The sequence below is a fragment of the Thermomyces dupontii genome (assembly GCF_041956625.1).
Source record: "Thermomyces dupontii strain NRRL 2155 unplaced genomic scaffold VTN31scaffold_10, whole genome shotgun sequence".
In the NCBI taxonomy this organism is placed as follows: domain Eukaryota; kingdom Fungi; phylum Ascomycota; class Eurotiomycetes; order Eurotiales; family Trichocomaceae; genus Thermomyces; species Thermomyces dupontii.
The window spans coordinates 175,155-192,108 of NW_027192316.1; the positions used below are offsets into that span (position 1 = coordinate 175,155).

The following is a 16,954-nucleotide window of genomic DNA, read 5'->3' on the forward strand; positions in this document are numbered from 1 at the left end:
GCATGGCCAATCGTCTCGGGGAGTCCGTCTACCCCAAAGTTCTTACCGAACAATCGAGTCCCGCTACCCGATCAAGGTAGTACAGTATCTGCAGATTACTACGGACTTTGGACAATACTTGCGGTTAGTCTGGGTGTACATAATTGGACAGGCGACAATCGGCACAATTGCTTCGGGAACGATGAGTTACAACTTTCTTCTCAGACATCACCTCCGACAACAGTGTGTTTCATGTACCGTTTCATTCGACTATCTCTAAATGAAACCAAGACGGTGTGCACCGCGTTAAACACTGTGCAGAAACTGTCGGAACCAGCTCACAGCAGCATTCTTTCCTCGGACCATGGCCTCCCGCTCTCCAGGCCGGCTCGGATCGGCCCGCGAGAGACAGCCATGTTTGACTCCCGGCAGATGCTGATAATCAAACGGCACGGCATGCTTCTGGAGGGTTTCGAAAGTTAATAGCTTCAGGTCCGGCGTGAACGTGGGATCGATTTCGGGCGCGAGCAGCTGGACCGGGGCGACTATCCGGTTGATGTCATCCCGGGCGAGCAACGATGGATGCGCCGTGACGACGGCATCCACCAATGGTGCGGCAGCGTCACGGCCATCTTCTTTTGCGCCGAGCCGCATCACGGCCCAGCCGCCGTAGCAGTACCCCACGGCGCCGACCTTTGAATACCGGCCTCGCAGTGCTCTGGCACATGCGAGAATCTCCGGCTCGCGGATGGCGCGACTGTTTCTGGCAAGAAAGCCGGAAAGATCAACCTGGTCGAATTTCTCGGCCAGAATCAGGTCCTGCGGTAAGGTCTCGCCGCCGAAGAAGTCTGGGATATAGACGGTGGCCGGCGTCTCGCGCGCGAAATGGTCCGCCAGGAGGCGCGCGTTTTTGAACTTCCAGCCCAGAAGGTCGGTGATGAACAGGATGGCGGCGTCTGGGTTGTCGCCGGTAATGTAGACGTCGTGGTTGGCGAGATGGCCGACGTGCCCCATAGGCACGCCGTCCCATTCGAAGCCCTGGAGACAGTGGGATTGGGTCATGCTGCTCTTGGATTTGGCTCACTTTGATTAGCTTGTCTCAATTTATTCTTCCAACAGCTCAGCAGTGCTAGAATATATTGTTGTCAACAGTCAGGGCATCATCCAGCATGCCTGTATTAGGCTGTGTTCTAATCCCGGTAGCACTGCTCGAAATTGTACCACTGTCCGTCTAGCACAATCAAATGACTGGCATTAATATATTCAGATTGTTCCCCTGACCATCGCACGCCGTAGGACAAGAGAGAATAGGATCAGTAGTTCAGTACGACCAATGCTGATCATCTGCTCCTTGGCCGTGAACTATCAAAAAAAAAAAAAAAAAAAAAAAAAAAAAAAAAAAAAAAAAAAAAAAAGCAAACTCGTCAACCCTGGTTAGGTTAGCTCGATGAGTTGCCTCGCTTGCCTCAGGCATCACTGCTGCGAGCTGCTTTGGCCCATCGGAAACCGAGGGGCATGGAATGGAAGATGTACGGAGTACCTCTGTCTACATAGTACATAGTACTTGATATGTCGACCAGTTCAACATCCATTGAATGATTTTTGATTAGTTGAACTCTGTAAGAATGCTGTCATCTATTGAAACAATACTCGTAAAGTTGGTCAAGGTTGTCTACTTGTACTTTGGAAGAAACTAGGCTTGCAATGACGATCTCCGTTTTGCATTGGAAGATCAGAGGTTGAAATCGCAGATACTTACTTGTCCGCGGTGCCTATTTGATGTGGCCAAGCGCCCATCACGCATGGAATTTGCTACAGTTACATGCAGGAATGTGATCGTCGTGCGTGCCGTACCTGGACCAGTGCTGACTGAAGGCGCGGTTGAATTCCATGAATCTTTTGTGGAATCGTAACCATACAGCCATGCTATATATTTATTTATTTCATCTACTTCCCTCGAGCGAGAGTCCACACCTGTAGGCAAATGATAAATGATCGCATCACCATGCTACACCAACACCCTTTTTTAACCCTAACACTCCTCACCATCTCAGTCCTCCTCATCCCAGCTACACAAGCACAACGAATCTGCAATGGCCATGCCGAACTCTGCACCCGACGCTACTCCAACATCAGCTTCGTCGGTGCACACGACTCGCCCTTCGTGGGACTCTTGCCATCCGACAACCAAGGCATCTCCGTCACAGAGCAACTCCAGCGCGGGTACCGGTTCCTGCAGGGTCAGACGCACATCGACAAGTATGACGTTGAAAATCCCGGGGTCTTGCATATGTGCCACACGGACTGCCTGCTGCGCGACGCGGGCCCCGTGGCCGAGTACCTGGCCACCGTCAAGACATTTCTCGACAACAATCCGGATGAAGTCGTCACCGTGCTCCTGACGAATGGGGATAATGTCGACATCTCAGTTTTCGATTCCGTGGTGAACGAGAGCGGGGCCAAGGACTACGTGTTTACTCCGTCGGGCAAGTTGGATACGAACCAGTGGCCGACCTTGGAGGAGATGATCAGTTCGAATCAGCGTCTGGTGCTCTTCCTGGGTAAGTTTCCCCCGTTTCCCTCTTTCTTCCTGTCGCTTTGGAATTGAGGAATCGATCCGGGAAACCAAAAAAAAAAAACAAAAATCGTGTAGACTACGGCGCAGATACCTCCAAAGTCCCCTATATCCTTCCCGAATTCGACTACGTCTTCGAAACCAAGTACGGCATCACCGACCCTAATTTCCCCGACTGCAGCCTGGATCGACCGCCCGGCGCAAGCCCCGACGGGCTCATGTTTTTGATGAATCATTTCCTGAACGTCGAAATCATCGACGGGATTTTGGTGCCCGATCGTGTCAATGCCCCGCGCACAAACGCCGCGAACGGTGAAGGGAGTATCGGGGCGCAGGTTGAGACGTGTTGGCAACTTTATCAGCGGCCGCCGAATTTCGTGCTCTTGGACTTTGTGGAGGTGGGCGAGGGTCTGCTTGCGCAAGACCAGCTCAATCGATTGTAACTTCTATCTCCCATTTGCTCCAATTATAGAATTACACATGCAAATAGGAATTTCCAGGCCCTATTCTTCCATCTCGTCCATTTCGACTTGTACTTGCCGTTCTACGGCTTGTCAGCGCGCTGTTCTTAATCTCACAAACTAACTACACTCACCGTATATCTTGGCTGCAGACGCCACGATTGCCTCGGCCTTGCTGTTGATCTTGGCGACATATCGTTTCGCGTCTTCCGGATTCTGCATTTTCTGGTCTCGTCGTGGTCGCGCCTGTGATCGTCAGCATGAGATCACGTCGACCTTCAATTGACCCTTCAGACCGACGTACCATCATCAGCACCGGCACAAGCTCTTTAGGATCCGCCTGCGCGAGGGCCCGGACGCTGCGGAATCCGTTCTCCCACAGTAGCCGTGCGGTCCAACTCTTCACGTACGCAACCTGAGCCATTTCCAAGAGATCGTCGCGCGCGCCCGCTTGGAGCCGATCCCGCATATGGTCCAGGACCACGGCGAGCATGCCCCAGCCCATCCGCTGACAGAACTTGACCATCCCGGCCGCGAATCCATGACAGGTCTGCGCAAGGGTCTGGACAACACCCCGAGGCGTGTGGTACCGCTGCGCGATGGTCGTAAGGGGCACTTCGTTGCTGAGATCCCGAAGCTGGAACGCCGCATATGCCCGGCGATAGATCCGGATCAGCTCTGCGTGCGCGGGGTTGTTTTCTGACAGCGTCCGTCCAGATTGCACCCTGTCTTGGATCAGTAAAAGGCAGCATCTCCCCGTGGCAGACTCTAGACTAACATGTTATTTACAAATCCCGGCTGCACCCCCACAAATTGCAGCGCACGAAGGCCGCTCTCATCAAGACTGTCAAGCTGATCGCGAAATGTCGGCCAGTCGATCGTCGTGTTCATAGCCACCTGGATGGGAGTGAACATGTAAAAGACGTGCATTTCCCCATCCATGACAAACGCTTGCAGGGCACGCTTGAGTTCATGGTACACAAAGATCCCATCCTCGGGAGCAAACGACGAGGCGACAATGGCAGAGCCTAGTTTCGTGGGCTCGTAACCTCCATCGACACGTTCAACAACGAGCTCGGTCTCGGTTAATTCTTGTAGAGCTGCGTCGATGAGTTTCATAATCTCCTCTTCTGGGTGCGTCCGATACAGAAGGGTGCATTTCATGTAATCTAGTATCGCCTCACGGCCTGATGCCATCTTGGTTGCAATAGCTTCCAATAAAGCCCTTCGGTCGTTAGAAAATTCAATACTGCAAACAACTGGAACAGCGTACCGCTGAACCGCTTTGCCATCCTGGCCCAAGCAGCTCTCAATGGCCGGTGTCTCCGCTTCCCATATTCCAGAAATGGCTTCCAAGTCGGTCTTTTGACAGATCAAGTACGTCTCGCCCAAAACGTCTTTGCCCTTTCGACCAGCCCGGCCTCTCATCTGTCGACTGCAGTTGTCAGCATCGGTCACAGATCACGAACATCACATCACATACAGCAATGCTGGACCGACGAGATCACGACCCATCCGGGCACCTTGAATGATCACCCGTCGGGCGGGCAGGTTGACCCCCGCAGCGAGACTGCACGTGGCGACGATGACTTTGACGATGCCTTGGTCATACGCGTTCGCCACTATATCCCGTTCCTCGGTGGTCAAACCAGCATCTGAGAAACGTCAGCGCTGACATGATCCGAGGAATGAACGGGGTGAACTCACGGTGAAATGCAACCCCTTTGACAATGGTCTTCTGCAACACTGGATCCAACCCGCAGGGCAGGCTTTCCAGTTCAGCCAGCACATCCAATCGCTTCTCCAAGATATCCGGCTCGACCTGAGACGGATCCGGCATGGCTGCACTGATCAACATTGCATTGGACTGACACGCCTGCCGGCTGCTACAAAACACCAACGCGCCGTACCCAGCCGTTGCGGTCTCGACAGCCAGGGAGACCAAGGCATTGTTGGCTGGGTTTGACAATTCTCGAAACGACGATGAAGCAATCAATCGATGCGGAGAAACTGCACTGTGCAGCTCCGACGAACTAAGCTTTGATGCTGTCTCAAAAAAGGCCTTGGAGTTCACGGCCGGGTAGATGGCGTTGTCGTAGACCAGATATTCCTCAATCGGAACGGGCCGATGGTTGGACACATGCAAAATTGCTCCCAGCCATTGAGCCAGCAATTCCGTGTTCTGGTATGATGCATCAGCATGGAATCGTTTAACCAGACGCGGGAATGCATACAGAGAGAGTGGCACTCATGCCCACAATCTGAACGGCGTTCGGTAGCAGACAAAGCAATTTGGAAACGATCAACTCCAATATGTAGCCACGGCCTTGATCGTCAAGCATATGAATTTCATCCAATACCACGATACCAAGGTCATTAATCGTGCACTCCTCAATCGCCGTATTGATCAAAGAGTTTGCCTGCATTGCATTAGAAAGCCATTAATACAATGGCGGCCCATCGTGCCAGCTCGAGATACGGACCTTTTCTATCGTACATACTGCAATGTCTGTATCGGCCCATGTCGAGCGTGACTTACTGCCACCGAAGAAGCCAGTTACTCGCACGGACTTGTTCAGCTGTTTCCGGGGCCGAACGTCATCCCCCGGTTCAGGCACATTCTTCTCAACATCCTGCACCAGTCGGCGAAGCGCCTTGAGCTTCTCCTGAACCAGCGCGACGTAGGGCAGCACGAGGATGGCCTTGCTATGGGGGTTTTCGATGACCCGCTTCAGCATCAAGACATCAGCGACGAGGGATTTGCCACCGCCGGTGGGCGCGGTGTAGAGCAGGTTCTTCTCGCCGGACAAGTGGCCGCGGCCCAGCAGACACGAGGCCTGCCATGGATAGATGCGATCAATGCCGATGGCGGCGAAGTTGGCGACCAGAGCGGGCGGCAGACCGTATCGAGGATGCTGCAAGGATAACAGCGAGTTCTGGGTCGCACTTGGAGCGGAGGGTTGTGATCCCCAACGGTTCACGGAAGCGTCTGCCTCCGCAGCGCCCGAAGCCAGCCGGATCTCACTCGCAACGAGTCGCTGGCCTTGAGAAGAGGCAGTAGACGCGCGCACAAAGTCCACTCTATTGCCAAAACGGCCGTTATGTTTGGACTTGGCCGCTGTTGAGGGGTCGCTGTCCTGGCGGGGGCGCTTTGCTCCATTTGACACGGCAGATGTCCGAACCGATGTCTGGACCGCGTAGGTCTGTTGGCGAGCCTGGTCAACCGAGGTTTGGAAGCCATGGCTCTGGAAGGGAGCGGCCATTTCCGGACTGTGAGATTATGGTCAATTCTATCTACCAGTACATTTTTCTTTCAGCAGAGCCGTCCTGGAATCCAAATTGGGTTTCCCGGAATTGTCAGAGGATTGAATAGCTGTTAGCTTGTTATACAGCCCACTGAGATGACTTTTCCTATGGTCGAAACACACTGTTATCCGATCTGCCTTTTGTAGGCAGCAGTCATCTATATTCTGCAAGGAACCAGGGAGGCAGCGCTGATCAATGGACAATGCTTCACTATTCGTTGGTAGACGAGACGCGACGCGTCGGCTCTGCCGAGACACCTGCATTTTCCGCGTCAATTGAATCACGTGACCATTGAGCGATGTGTAGTCACGTGCTCTGGGGAGAGTGGATCAAGCGGACGGAGTAGTACAAACTCGTCAACCCTGGTTAGGTTAGCTCGATGAGTTGCCTCGCTTGCCTCAGGCATCACTGCTGCGAGCTGCTTTGGCCCATCGGAAACCGAGGGGCATGGAATGGAAGATGTACGGAGTACCTCTGTCTACATAGTACATAGTACTTGATATGTCGACCAGTTCAACATCCATTGAATGATTTTTGATTAGTTGAACTCTGTAAGAATGCTGTCATCTATTGAAACAATACTCGTAAAGTTGGTCAAGGTTGTCTACTTGTACTTTGGAAGAAACTAGGCTTGCAATGACGATCTCCGTTTTGCATTGGAAGATCAGAGGTTGAAATCGCAGATACTTACTTGTCCGCGGTGCCTATTCGGTGAACTTACCCTGACACATAGCCTCGACAGATAGTCAAGAGTCCTTGGTGAACCCTTGAATGGCGGAACTCCCGACGGACCCAACTGCCGATAATCGTCGATTAGCAGCCCGCAATGGTCATCAAGCACCGAAGGCGGGACCATGTGGGAAGGAAAGATGAGTGCATGATGTGCATCATGATTAATAGTACTGGCAAAATTCAACGTTGCCACCGATTGAAAGTTCCGTGACGGGACGTGGTTCGAGAGAAGGCCAAAATGGACTGGCCTGAAATTCGCGGCCAGTGGAAACTGGAAACTGCGCTATTCCGTATTCGGTAAAGCGTAATAATATCTGCACTCCCCGATGAGCAATCTACTTACTAATTACTCGTAATCTACGAGTACAGTAAGTAGTTAGCACAGATTCTGCAGCTCAAACCTCCGTTTCGTCTCCACACAGAACGGCTCATACACTCATCGATTTGAACCGCCTTTTCCAGATGTGTCAAGGAGCAGTAATAATAGTACTCCGTACTGCTGCAATGATGAACAACACACAAAGCATCAGCTCGGCATGCTTCCGAATGTCCAATTGAAGGAACAAGTCCCATCCAATGCCATTCCGACTGCTGTGCAACTGCTCGCAGTTTCATGCTTAGCCTTGTGGGTGCTTCTGCAGGATGGAAACACGGAGATCTCAGTTGGGTTTCGGGCTCATGACAATGAATCAGTGTTCTTTGATTGCAGTACTGTTCTCGGGAACACTCGTACAGGATGAACCGTACAAAGTTTCCTTCATGCACAGAGAGTACTCGTACTCGTACTCTGTACTGGTAATAGGGTAGTCACTGAGAGGCTCCGTCATCCGGGTCGCTGGCCGGCGTCGAGTGCTCGGTCGACACCGATAAGTCACGTGACATTCGGATCACGTTCCTGAAGTTTGCTGGAGCCGCCCAGCCGGCCAATGACCGCCCGGAGCAGCCGACCCACCAGCCGTTGGTTCGACACAAATGACAGTCGACGCCTCCCCATGCAAAGCGCCGGGAGCGTTTTGGGGCAAAGAAAAGGGACTTTTTGCGTCAGATTCGAGGTTTGACGCTGCGGTTCGCGTCAACGTTGTTCGCGGGGCAGAGGATTTGACTCAACCAAAAGGGTGCCCGGAGAGAGGCGCTGTGGATGGCGCCCGAGCGCCGGTTAGCAGCATTTTTGGGTTCTGATCATGGCGCTCGGCCGACTCCGCTGGTTCCCTGACGGCATGTCGACTGTGCCCAAACTCTGCGCCTTTTCCGCGTGTTTGTGACCTCTTTGTGGCATCTCATTGAGGCATCGACAAAGCCGTTGAGGTTGGCTTGCCGTTGTGCCGTCATTGTATTGCATGTACATATTGAAATGTGTATCCGTAAGTGTTCCCCATTTCTGGCATGGCATGATGACTGCCAAGCCTTTTTGGAGCCGGCGGGATGGGAAAATTTCGCGTTCTTTGGAGGGTCTCAATCCGATCCACCTGTGCGCCATGATTGATTGACTGGTTGGCTTTTGGCTCGTGGACATCATCCGCCTAAAGGACAACCATCGACCCTTGCTTCTTTCTGATCGCACCCTGTCTTCGGTCACAGTGTGCAGCGAACCCGGCCAACGTCTCCGGAAGAGGGTTCCTGATGCTCGGGGCAGCGAGAGGCTTGCCAATGGTCCCGCAGTCAAAGCGATTGGGAAACCCGTTTTGTCTGGAGGTTGTCCCAGCCAAGCCCCGGGCTGTTCTGTTCTGCAGTGGCGGAGACGTTGTGACGGGGAGGGGGGTGGTGTGTGTGTGGATTGGGAGCCTTGTCATCCTCGGGATCGCCAACGGGATGGTTGCTCAGTAATCCATTATGGCAGTCCTGTTGTTAGAATAGCTCAGGCAGGCAAGCAACCAGCTTGAATAGTAGATGTCATGTGCGGGAAAATTCCAAGGCAGAAGAAAAAAAAAAAAAAAGAAACCGCAACGGGACGCTTTGTGCGTCATGCCGCCAGTCCCTCGCGAAGGCACTCCATTCAAGGGACTCATGTTGGAACGAACCTCTTTTCATAAGAAGGACGATTCAGAAGAGTTCCGACCAAGTTATGCATAGATGCCATCCCGCGATCGGAGCAAGGGATTCTCCATACACAAACAGTAATAATACCTAGGTAGCTTTAGTACTTGATCCAACAACCTGATGCTCGGAACCAAAACCAAACCGGACAGACAGACAGACAGACACAGACAGACCCCTTGGCCGGCCGATGTTTCTTTGCTGGCCGGATCCAACGAAGGCAATTATTCGTCTAGACTCGATGCCTGTTCTCTTCTCTTTTCTTCTCTTCTCTTTTATTATTTATCTCCTCTTCGGGACTTCCTCTTCGACTTTCATCTTTCTTCTCTCTCTCTCCCTTTCCCCCATTCCCATTCTCCCGTCTTTTTTTTTTCCCCGGATTTGACTTGGTACTTACTCTACCCGCCGGGGCTGGCACTAATTCCCTCTCCTTTCCTCCATCCTCCTTTACATCCACACCGTCGCCCTCATTCTTGGGCTGCTGCTCTCCAAGACGTTATTCCCAATTCAAGGACTCAAGGTTCCCTATCAATAATCCAGAATACATTCCTCCCCAGCTGCACTCCATTTAGCCCTTTTGCTCCGTGTTCAACCCGGTCCCCTCTCCGTCTTCCACTTTGATATCACTCACTCTCCCCATCCTCTCCATTCTTGGGGCCCTGCATTGGCCGCGTCTCCGCTCAACACGCGCCGACACTCGACCGGCTGGCACAGCCTATTCCACCATCTCCGGCTGTTCTCTTCAGGTGAGGATTTTATTATTTTTTTTCTTCTGCGTTTTCTCGTCTCTTCATTTTCTCCGAGCAATTTTCCTGCTGCCGCCCTCTATCCGAACACCCCCCTCTCCAGCGTCTTTTTTACGTTCCCAGTCCCTACCATTCTCTTGGTCGTGGGTCATTCGCCACTTAGTCCCCATCCCCCATCAACGGTGTGCAGCGCTTCCCGCTCAACCTTGCTGTATCTTCTTCCCTCTGATGATTCCCAACCCCCCCGTGATTTTCCCCTGTACCCAACTCCTCTAGAGGGCTTGACCTGTTGGCCACGTCATGATTCCGACTCGATTAGATTAACAAGAGTAACAGTGCTATATGATTTGCTCATCGGAGTGATCTCCCTTTGGCATTCCTAAATGTCCGAGGACAGGTCGTCCCAGTCGGCAGCTCAGAGCAACGGGTCGGCCCCTCGGTCAAAGCGGCAGGCGGCGTCATCCACCTCTGACGACGCCGTTGCGTCGGATGACCCTCAGTCGGTGCCAATGACATCCACAAAGTCATCCGCATCGACTTCATCATTATCGGAGGCTCCTTCAGCCTCCGAACCAGCCGTTGTCGCCCCGTATGGGACCCGGTCTCGAGGTCGAACGGGTGCTACGCGGCCAAACTACGCGGAAGACGCTGGTGAATCTGACTCCGACATCGCACCTCCAGCGCCGCCACCAAAGTCGTCCAGCAGAAAGAATGCATCATCTTCATCCGCCACCGAGCATGACAAGGGCCCAGCGGCCAGTACCCGCCGCGGCCACTCCTCCGTAAACGGGACGCAGTCCAGCGCCAAAGACAAAGACTCCATCCCTGGAACCTCTGCATTCACCACGGGTTCCGGGTCCGCTTCGCGGAAGCGGAAGCAAGGTTCCGGAGCGGCCAGTAACACCAACGGCCCAACTTCAACAACGTCTTCATCGTCGTCATCCACCAAACGGCGTCGTGACATTCGCTACTCGAACATGATGACCTTTGAAAAATCGGGCGCCAAACTCAAGAACGGTCAACTCCACGCCGACGATGGAAGCGTTCTCTCAGTTAATGGTAGGGAATCTTCTTGTTCCGTTGTTTTTTTTTTTTTCTTTTTTTTTATTTCTTGCTGACTATCCCTAACTATCCCTAGATCACGTGTACTTGATCTGTGAACCCCCGGGCGAGCCGTACTATCTGGGTCGTATCATGGAGTTTCTACCGGCCAAGGATAATCCATCCGGCCGCGTGGACACGATCCGGATCAACTGGTACTATCGGCCCAAGGACATTCAGCGCCGAGTGCCTGACTCCCGGCTCGTCTTTGCCTCGATGCACTCGGACACATGCCCTCTGTCGTCTCTTCGAGGCAAGTGCACGATTTCGCACATCTCAGAGATTGAAAATTTGGACGAGTTCCGTAAACAGAGGGACACCTTCTGGTACGACAAATTGTTCGATCGTTACATGCATCGATACTACGAAGTGGTACCCACCAAAGATGTGATCAACGTGCCTGCCAATGTTAAGAAGGTGCTGGATGAGTGCTGGAAGTTTATCTTGTGCGAACCGGCGCGGAGAAAGGAGCTCACGGGGGCTGTCAAGACATGTAAACGATGTGGACTGTACGCAGCTAGTACGGACTCCGTCGACTGTGCTGTCTGCCACAGCACCTATCACATGGGATGTGTGCGTCCGGTCTTGACCAAGAAACCCGCTCGCGGATTTGCCTGGGCGTGCGCTGCCTGCAGCCGTGCGCAAGAGCGAAAATTGGAGGCGCGCAACACTCCCATCATTGGCGATGCTGCCCAAGCAGCCTCGGAGGAGGCCAATGATGAATTCGCCGAGGAGGAAGACGAGGAGGAGGAGCCGTCCAGCCAAGTCGTCCCCACCGGTCGTAGCAGTCCCGCAGAAGACAAGTTCCCCGAGCCGCGTCCGGCAACGGCGGCCCAGATCGCGCAGGCCAAAATGTGGCCCTATCGGTATTTCGGAATCCACTGTCAACTGGAAGACGCCTTGGACTACGACGATCGCATCTACCCCCGCGCCAGCTCCCGCCTGGGCACTCGCCACCAGGCCGTCGTCAGCCCATGGTACGGACGCCCTGTGCAGTACGTCAAACCGTCCGACATCAAAAAGAAGTCCAAGAGTAAAATGTCCAAGGAAGCACAGGCGGCCGCCGAGGCGGAACGACAGGCACGCCTGGCTCGGCCGAAATGGATTGTCGACGAGCCCCGGGGGTATATCCGTCGTGGCGAGGATGAGCCCGTGCTGGTCAATGGGAAGGAGGTCCGAACCAGTCAGCTGCTGTTCAAGATGCCCGAACCCAATCAGATCCCGTCCTCTGGGCGCGGGGAAGACGACGCACCCGGCTCGGAGATGAGTCCGGAAGAGCGGGAGAAATTCATCGATGACTACATGGAGCGCGCCAAGAAGCTTGCCCCCGAAAAGGGCCTGCAGACATACAACACAAATTTCCTGGACAAGGCTCTGGAGTATCTCTACGCGGAAAACTTCAACGTCGAGGCCGCCCTGGCTCGGCTCAAGCGTGCCGACAAGTACAAAGACATTCGCGAGCCGAAACTCACCCCGGAGCAGGTCAAACTCTTTGAGGAAGGCGTGGCCAAGTACGGATCCGAGTTGGGCAGCGTCCGGCGCCACATTGGCAACATCGAGCATCGCCACGTGGTGCGGTTCTACTACATGTGGAAAAAAACGAAACGGGGTCGCGAGATCTGGGGCAACTACGAAGGTCGGCGAGGGAAGAAAGAGTCGAAGCGGGCCGACTCGTCCAAGCTGGCTGATGACCTGGCCGATGACCAGGACGACTCGGCCTTTGACTCGGAGAAGGCTTCGGAGAAGAAGCGCGGCTTTCAGTGCAAATTCTGCTTCACGCGATCTTCACCACATTGGCGCCGAGCGCCCAACACGGTGCCGGGCGCCACCACGCGGGTCGACGCCAAGAAAGGCGACAAGGGGACGATTGTCCATGTCGCTCTCTGCCACCGTTGTGCCATTCTGTGGAGGAAGTATGCGATTGAATACAAGGATGCGGAGGAGCTGGCCAAGAAGTTGGCAACCAGTGGAAACAAGTCGTGGCGCCGGAAGCTGGATGAGGAGCTCTATGCGCAGATGCTGGCGGCGGAAGAGTCCGCACAGGAGGTTGACGAGAAGGCGATCGCGACGGCGACCTCGCTGGGGCTCAGCTGTGCGGCGCACTTTGCTGACAGTCACAGCCAGAGTCAAGGCGAGCCCGCGAAGAAGAAGGCCCGGACGGCGCCGGACAAGGATAGCGCGGCGACGTCCGCTCGCACGTCGGCCGAGCCGGCGCCGCCAACGAAGAAGAAAGCCGCCGAGAAACCGGCCGAGAAACCCGCGGAGAAACCCGCGGAGCCACCGCCAATCGTTCCCGAGCCTCCGCGCGCGCGACCGCTGCCGTGTGCGGTGTGCACGAACTACGAGCCGTTTGCCGATGAACTTGTGTCCTGTCGGGATTGTCGCCTTACGGTTCACCGCCGCTGCTATGGAGTCCGGTCGGACGAGGTGTGCACCAAGTGGATGTGCGACATGTGCGACAACGACCGCGACCCGATGGTGTCGACGCGGTACGAGTGCGTGCTCTGTCCCGTGACGTACACCGAGCATGAATTGATGGAACCGCCGCGGCCGTCCAACAACAAGAAGAAAACCGAGCGTGACCGAGAAAAGGAGCGGCTGGAAAAGGAAATGGTGGCCGAGGCAATCAAGCTGTATCGGCAGCGTCAGGAAGCAGCGGGGAAGCCAACCGGGCCGCGAGAGCCGCTGAAGCGGACGGCGGGCAACAACTGGGTTCACGTCACCTGCGCATTGTGGAACGCCGAAATCAAGTTTGGCAATGCCAAGGAACTGGAACCGGCCGAAGGCTTTGGTCTGATCCCGGCGGAGCGGTATGCCGAAACCTGCAAGCTCTGCAAGACGAACAAAGGCGCTTGTGTCTCGTGCCATCACGCCGGGTGCAACGTCAAGTTCCATGTGGGATGTGCGTTCCAAGCCGGTTACGTATTTGGGTTCGATGTGACGCCCGTCAAGAGCTCCAGGCGGGATTCCATCACGACGCTCAAGATGGGCGACGAGTCTGGGTTGGTAACACCGTGCATCTGGTGTCCAAGCCATCCGATCCAGACGATTGTGCATAAAATGAACGAACCTGCCGGGAAGGATGGACGCACGGCATTACAGCTCTACGCGGAGTCCTACAAGCAGGCGGACCTTACCTTGACGGGAACCGTCCGCAAAGCGGCCCATGTCCAACAGTCTGCAGGGTCGGTTATGCACGGCGGCCATCATGAGCGACGCGCGTCCGCCGTCAATGGCGCCAGCGCAAAACAGGGCCCGGACAGTAACGATGCGGAGAAGGGTCAGACCGGGGTATCAGCGGTCGGGTCTTCGCCGAGCAAGTTCTGTGTTCGGTGCCGCACGACGTTCAGCCCCAAATGGTGGCCGGCCGAGGAGCCGGCTCGGTCGGCATCGGTCGACGTCAACGGTAGCGGGGGTCAGTCGGGCAACACCTCTGCGGGCGCTGCAGGGTCTCTGGAGTGCCACAAGTGTCATGTCCGAAAAAATCAACCGCCGACGTCGGCCGACTCTCGGCGCCCGTTCCCCAGCTCCCGCGGGCCCATCCTGTCTGCGCCACGGGGGCCCGAGTACGGACCGTCGTTTGGCACCCACGCGCCGCCGGCTCCGCCTAGTGTCCTCGGTCGGCCGGGTCCTGAGTGGTATTCGAGCTATGAAATGCCACACCGACCGGGTGAATATGCGGATTCGTACCGCCATGGCATGCCGGCATCGCAGCCCAATGGGTATAAGCCCGCTGGGCCGTATGGCGGAAGTCCGCCGCCTCCGATCAATGGCTACGGTGCGGCGCCGCTTCATCCCAACCCTCCGGGAGCGCCATCGCATCCGCTGCCACCTCCGCCACATTATACCAGCGGTCCTCCAGGGGCGCCGCCGCCGCAACCACCACCGCCGCCGCCGCCGCACAGCTTTGGGGGTCCGCAGGTTACGTATGGGGCTCCGGTTGCCGGGCACGGTTCGCATCCATCGCCCGCGCCTCCATATCCGGCCCCCATTTCACGGCCCGAAGTGCCGACCAACCTGGTACGACATTCGTCGCCGCACGCGCTGGCGGCGTCGGCGCCGCCGCGGTCGTACTCGGTGGAACGGATCGTGAGCACGCAGAGCCAGACGACGCCGTCAAAAACGGGCGGCAGCGTTGAACCGGGGATCTCGTCGGATGACGCTGGGACCACGAGTCAGAGTGGTGGGCGGCACGCGTCGACGAATGGGACGAACACGGGATCCGGGGCGAGCGCGAGTCCGTCCTTGAAGAACTTGCTTTCATGATGTACCATGGGTTGATTTCTTCTATTGGCTTGATTTTTGTTTGTGGTGGTCATTGCTTGCTTTGTTTGTTACGTTGTGTTGGAGTCTGGTTTTTCTTCCCTGGGGGTTGTCGATTCGATGGGAGATTTTGGAGTTACAGCGGTTAGAAGGGAGTGCAATTTGATACAGATGCCATCATTCTACGTGATGAGCAAGATGATAGACAATGAACATGATTGATGGTTTCAAAGATAATGTCAGAGATAACTGGACCATACCATACCTACGCAATCAATGATGCTTTTATCTGGGGCCAGAACGATTCGTCCAGTACGGAGTATACCTACAACTGTACTTTACTTGACTGAGATTAACCTGCAGTCAAGCCTCAAAATTCAGCTGTCATGCCAGTCCTCGACCTAAGACCGGATCTGGTAAAATATCCGGAATGATTCAAATCTTTTTTTTTTTTCCGACTTGACTCACTTGAGCCCACGGAATTGGCAGAGAAGGATCCCTGGATCTGGGCCTAACTTTGGACCGTTGGACCCTTTGCTGATCTTGTCGGTAGGATTCGCCAGTTGACACATAACTAGGGACTTTGAACTAATGCATGATCGTACCGGAGGCTTAGGCTAGGTAGTGGAAAAGGAGACTCGGGAACTAAACGACAAACTACGGTATGAAACTATGAATTACAGAATCGATCAGTCAATCATGCAGCGGATGTGACCGATCTCTTCAAACCGAGAGGACTACATACTGTAGTACACTGCATGAATGAGTCTTAATGTCGATAACCTTCTTCTCGGAGAATGATTTTGATGATGAGTTCAGGGTCTGGTCTTTAGCTCTTCGACCAGGACTCCGAGGAAGCATTCCACAGTCCACACCCTGGTTATATATATATTGAGTGGTTCAGATTAGTTAGTCGTGGCGATATCAAGCAATGGTACTCCATCGTTATTGATGATTGCTTGAGATCTTGCTCCACATGATGTACAATGACAGATTGATCCCACATTTTCCCACCGAGAGCACCTTTTCTTTTTCGAACAAAGTGCGAGAGAAGAGACGGGAAACCATCCAGCCATTAAACTTACGAGTACAGTACAGTATTCGGAGCGGGTTACCCCAGACCCGAGAGAGATCGACAACCGACGGCCAAGGTTAGACGAAAGTTTAAATAGCTTAACTGGTGAATTTGGATTCCGACATATTGATACATACTGTAGTAGTAGTGGTACATACCGTCAGCAGGACAGATCTCCAGGGTCGAACAAGAAAACGTGTTTCTCGATTTTTTCTGGATTCTGGACCAGAAACCCCTCAAAAGTCCATCCAACCAGATTGGGTCGAGTCAGAGTCACGTGGCAGATCTGAACCGGCATAAGCTGGACAGTGGATTTGAAACTGACGAGAACTCGTATACATAGGTTATATACACTCCGTACAGTATGTAATACTCGCATTGGTTGGGTGTCTGTGCGGCGTGTGCGCGTCTCTTTGTCTTCGGCATCGGTTTGGATCTTGTACTCCGTATCCTGGCAGATAAGTTGTTTCCGTCCATCCTGGGGGGAGAGCAGAGAGGAGAGACTTATCCCAACGAAGAAATCCCATCACGAAGCTAACGTCGTTAAAGTTCAGCCCTCGATAAGCGAGGTTTAGTGAGCTGCGATCGCTCCGCTTTGGACTCCGCTGTCAGCCATTCATGTCCCGAAGAACTTCAGAACTGAAGGCATCATTCATGAGACGAGAAGTCCTCTCAACACTCT

The 16,954-nt window shown here is 54.2% G+C and overlaps 4 protein-coding genes across 4 annotated transcripts; 2 read left to right on the forward strand and 2 right to left on the reverse strand.

Annotated features, from left to right (window-relative positions):
* Window positions 1-285: 285 nt before the first annotated feature.
* Window positions 286-1,041, reverse strand: VTN31DRAFT_1876 (uncharacterized protein; the record flags this gene model as incomplete). The annotated part of the gene is made up of 1 exon (XM_069401981.1): window positions 286-1,041. The coding sequence occupies one exon, from the start codon at window positions 1,039-1,041 to the stop codon at window positions 286-288; it is 756 nt and encodes a 251-aa protein (XP_069257505.1).
* A 922-nt stretch (window positions 1,042-1,963) lies between these two features.
* On the forward strand, window positions 1,964-2,587 carry VTN31DRAFT_1877 (uncharacterized protein; the record flags this gene model as incomplete). The annotated part of the gene is made up of 1 exon (XM_069401982.1): window positions 1,964-2,587. The coding sequence occupies one exon, from the start codon at window positions 1,964-1,966 to the stop codon at window positions 2,585-2,587; it is 624 nt and encodes a 207-aa protein (XP_069257506.1).
* A 470-nt stretch (window positions 2,588-3,057) lies between these two features.
* On the reverse strand, window positions 3,058-6,278 carry VTN31DRAFT_1878 (uncharacterized protein; the record flags this gene model as incomplete). Its single annotated transcript, XM_069401983.1, has 9 exons — window positions 3,058-3,098; window positions 3,150-3,261; window positions 3,320-3,740; window positions 3,794-4,240; window positions 4,289-4,450; window positions 4,499-4,670; window positions 4,723-5,197; window positions 5,250-5,435; window positions 5,499-6,278. 9 exons carry the CDS (start codon window positions 6,276-6,278, stop codon window positions 3,058-3,060), a joined length of 2,796 nt encoding a protein of 931 aa, XP_069257507.1.
* Window positions 6,279-10,216: 3,938 nt separating this feature from the next.
* On the forward strand, window positions 10,217-15,200 carry VTN31DRAFT_1879 (uncharacterized protein; the record flags this gene model as incomplete). Its single annotated transcript, XM_069401984.1, has 2 exons — window positions 10,217-10,892; window positions 10,972-15,200. 2 exons carry the CDS (start codon window positions 10,217-10,219, stop codon window positions 15,198-15,200), a joined length of 4,905 nt encoding a protein of 1,634 aa, XP_069257508.1.
* Window positions 15,201-16,954: the final 1,754 nt, after the last annotated feature.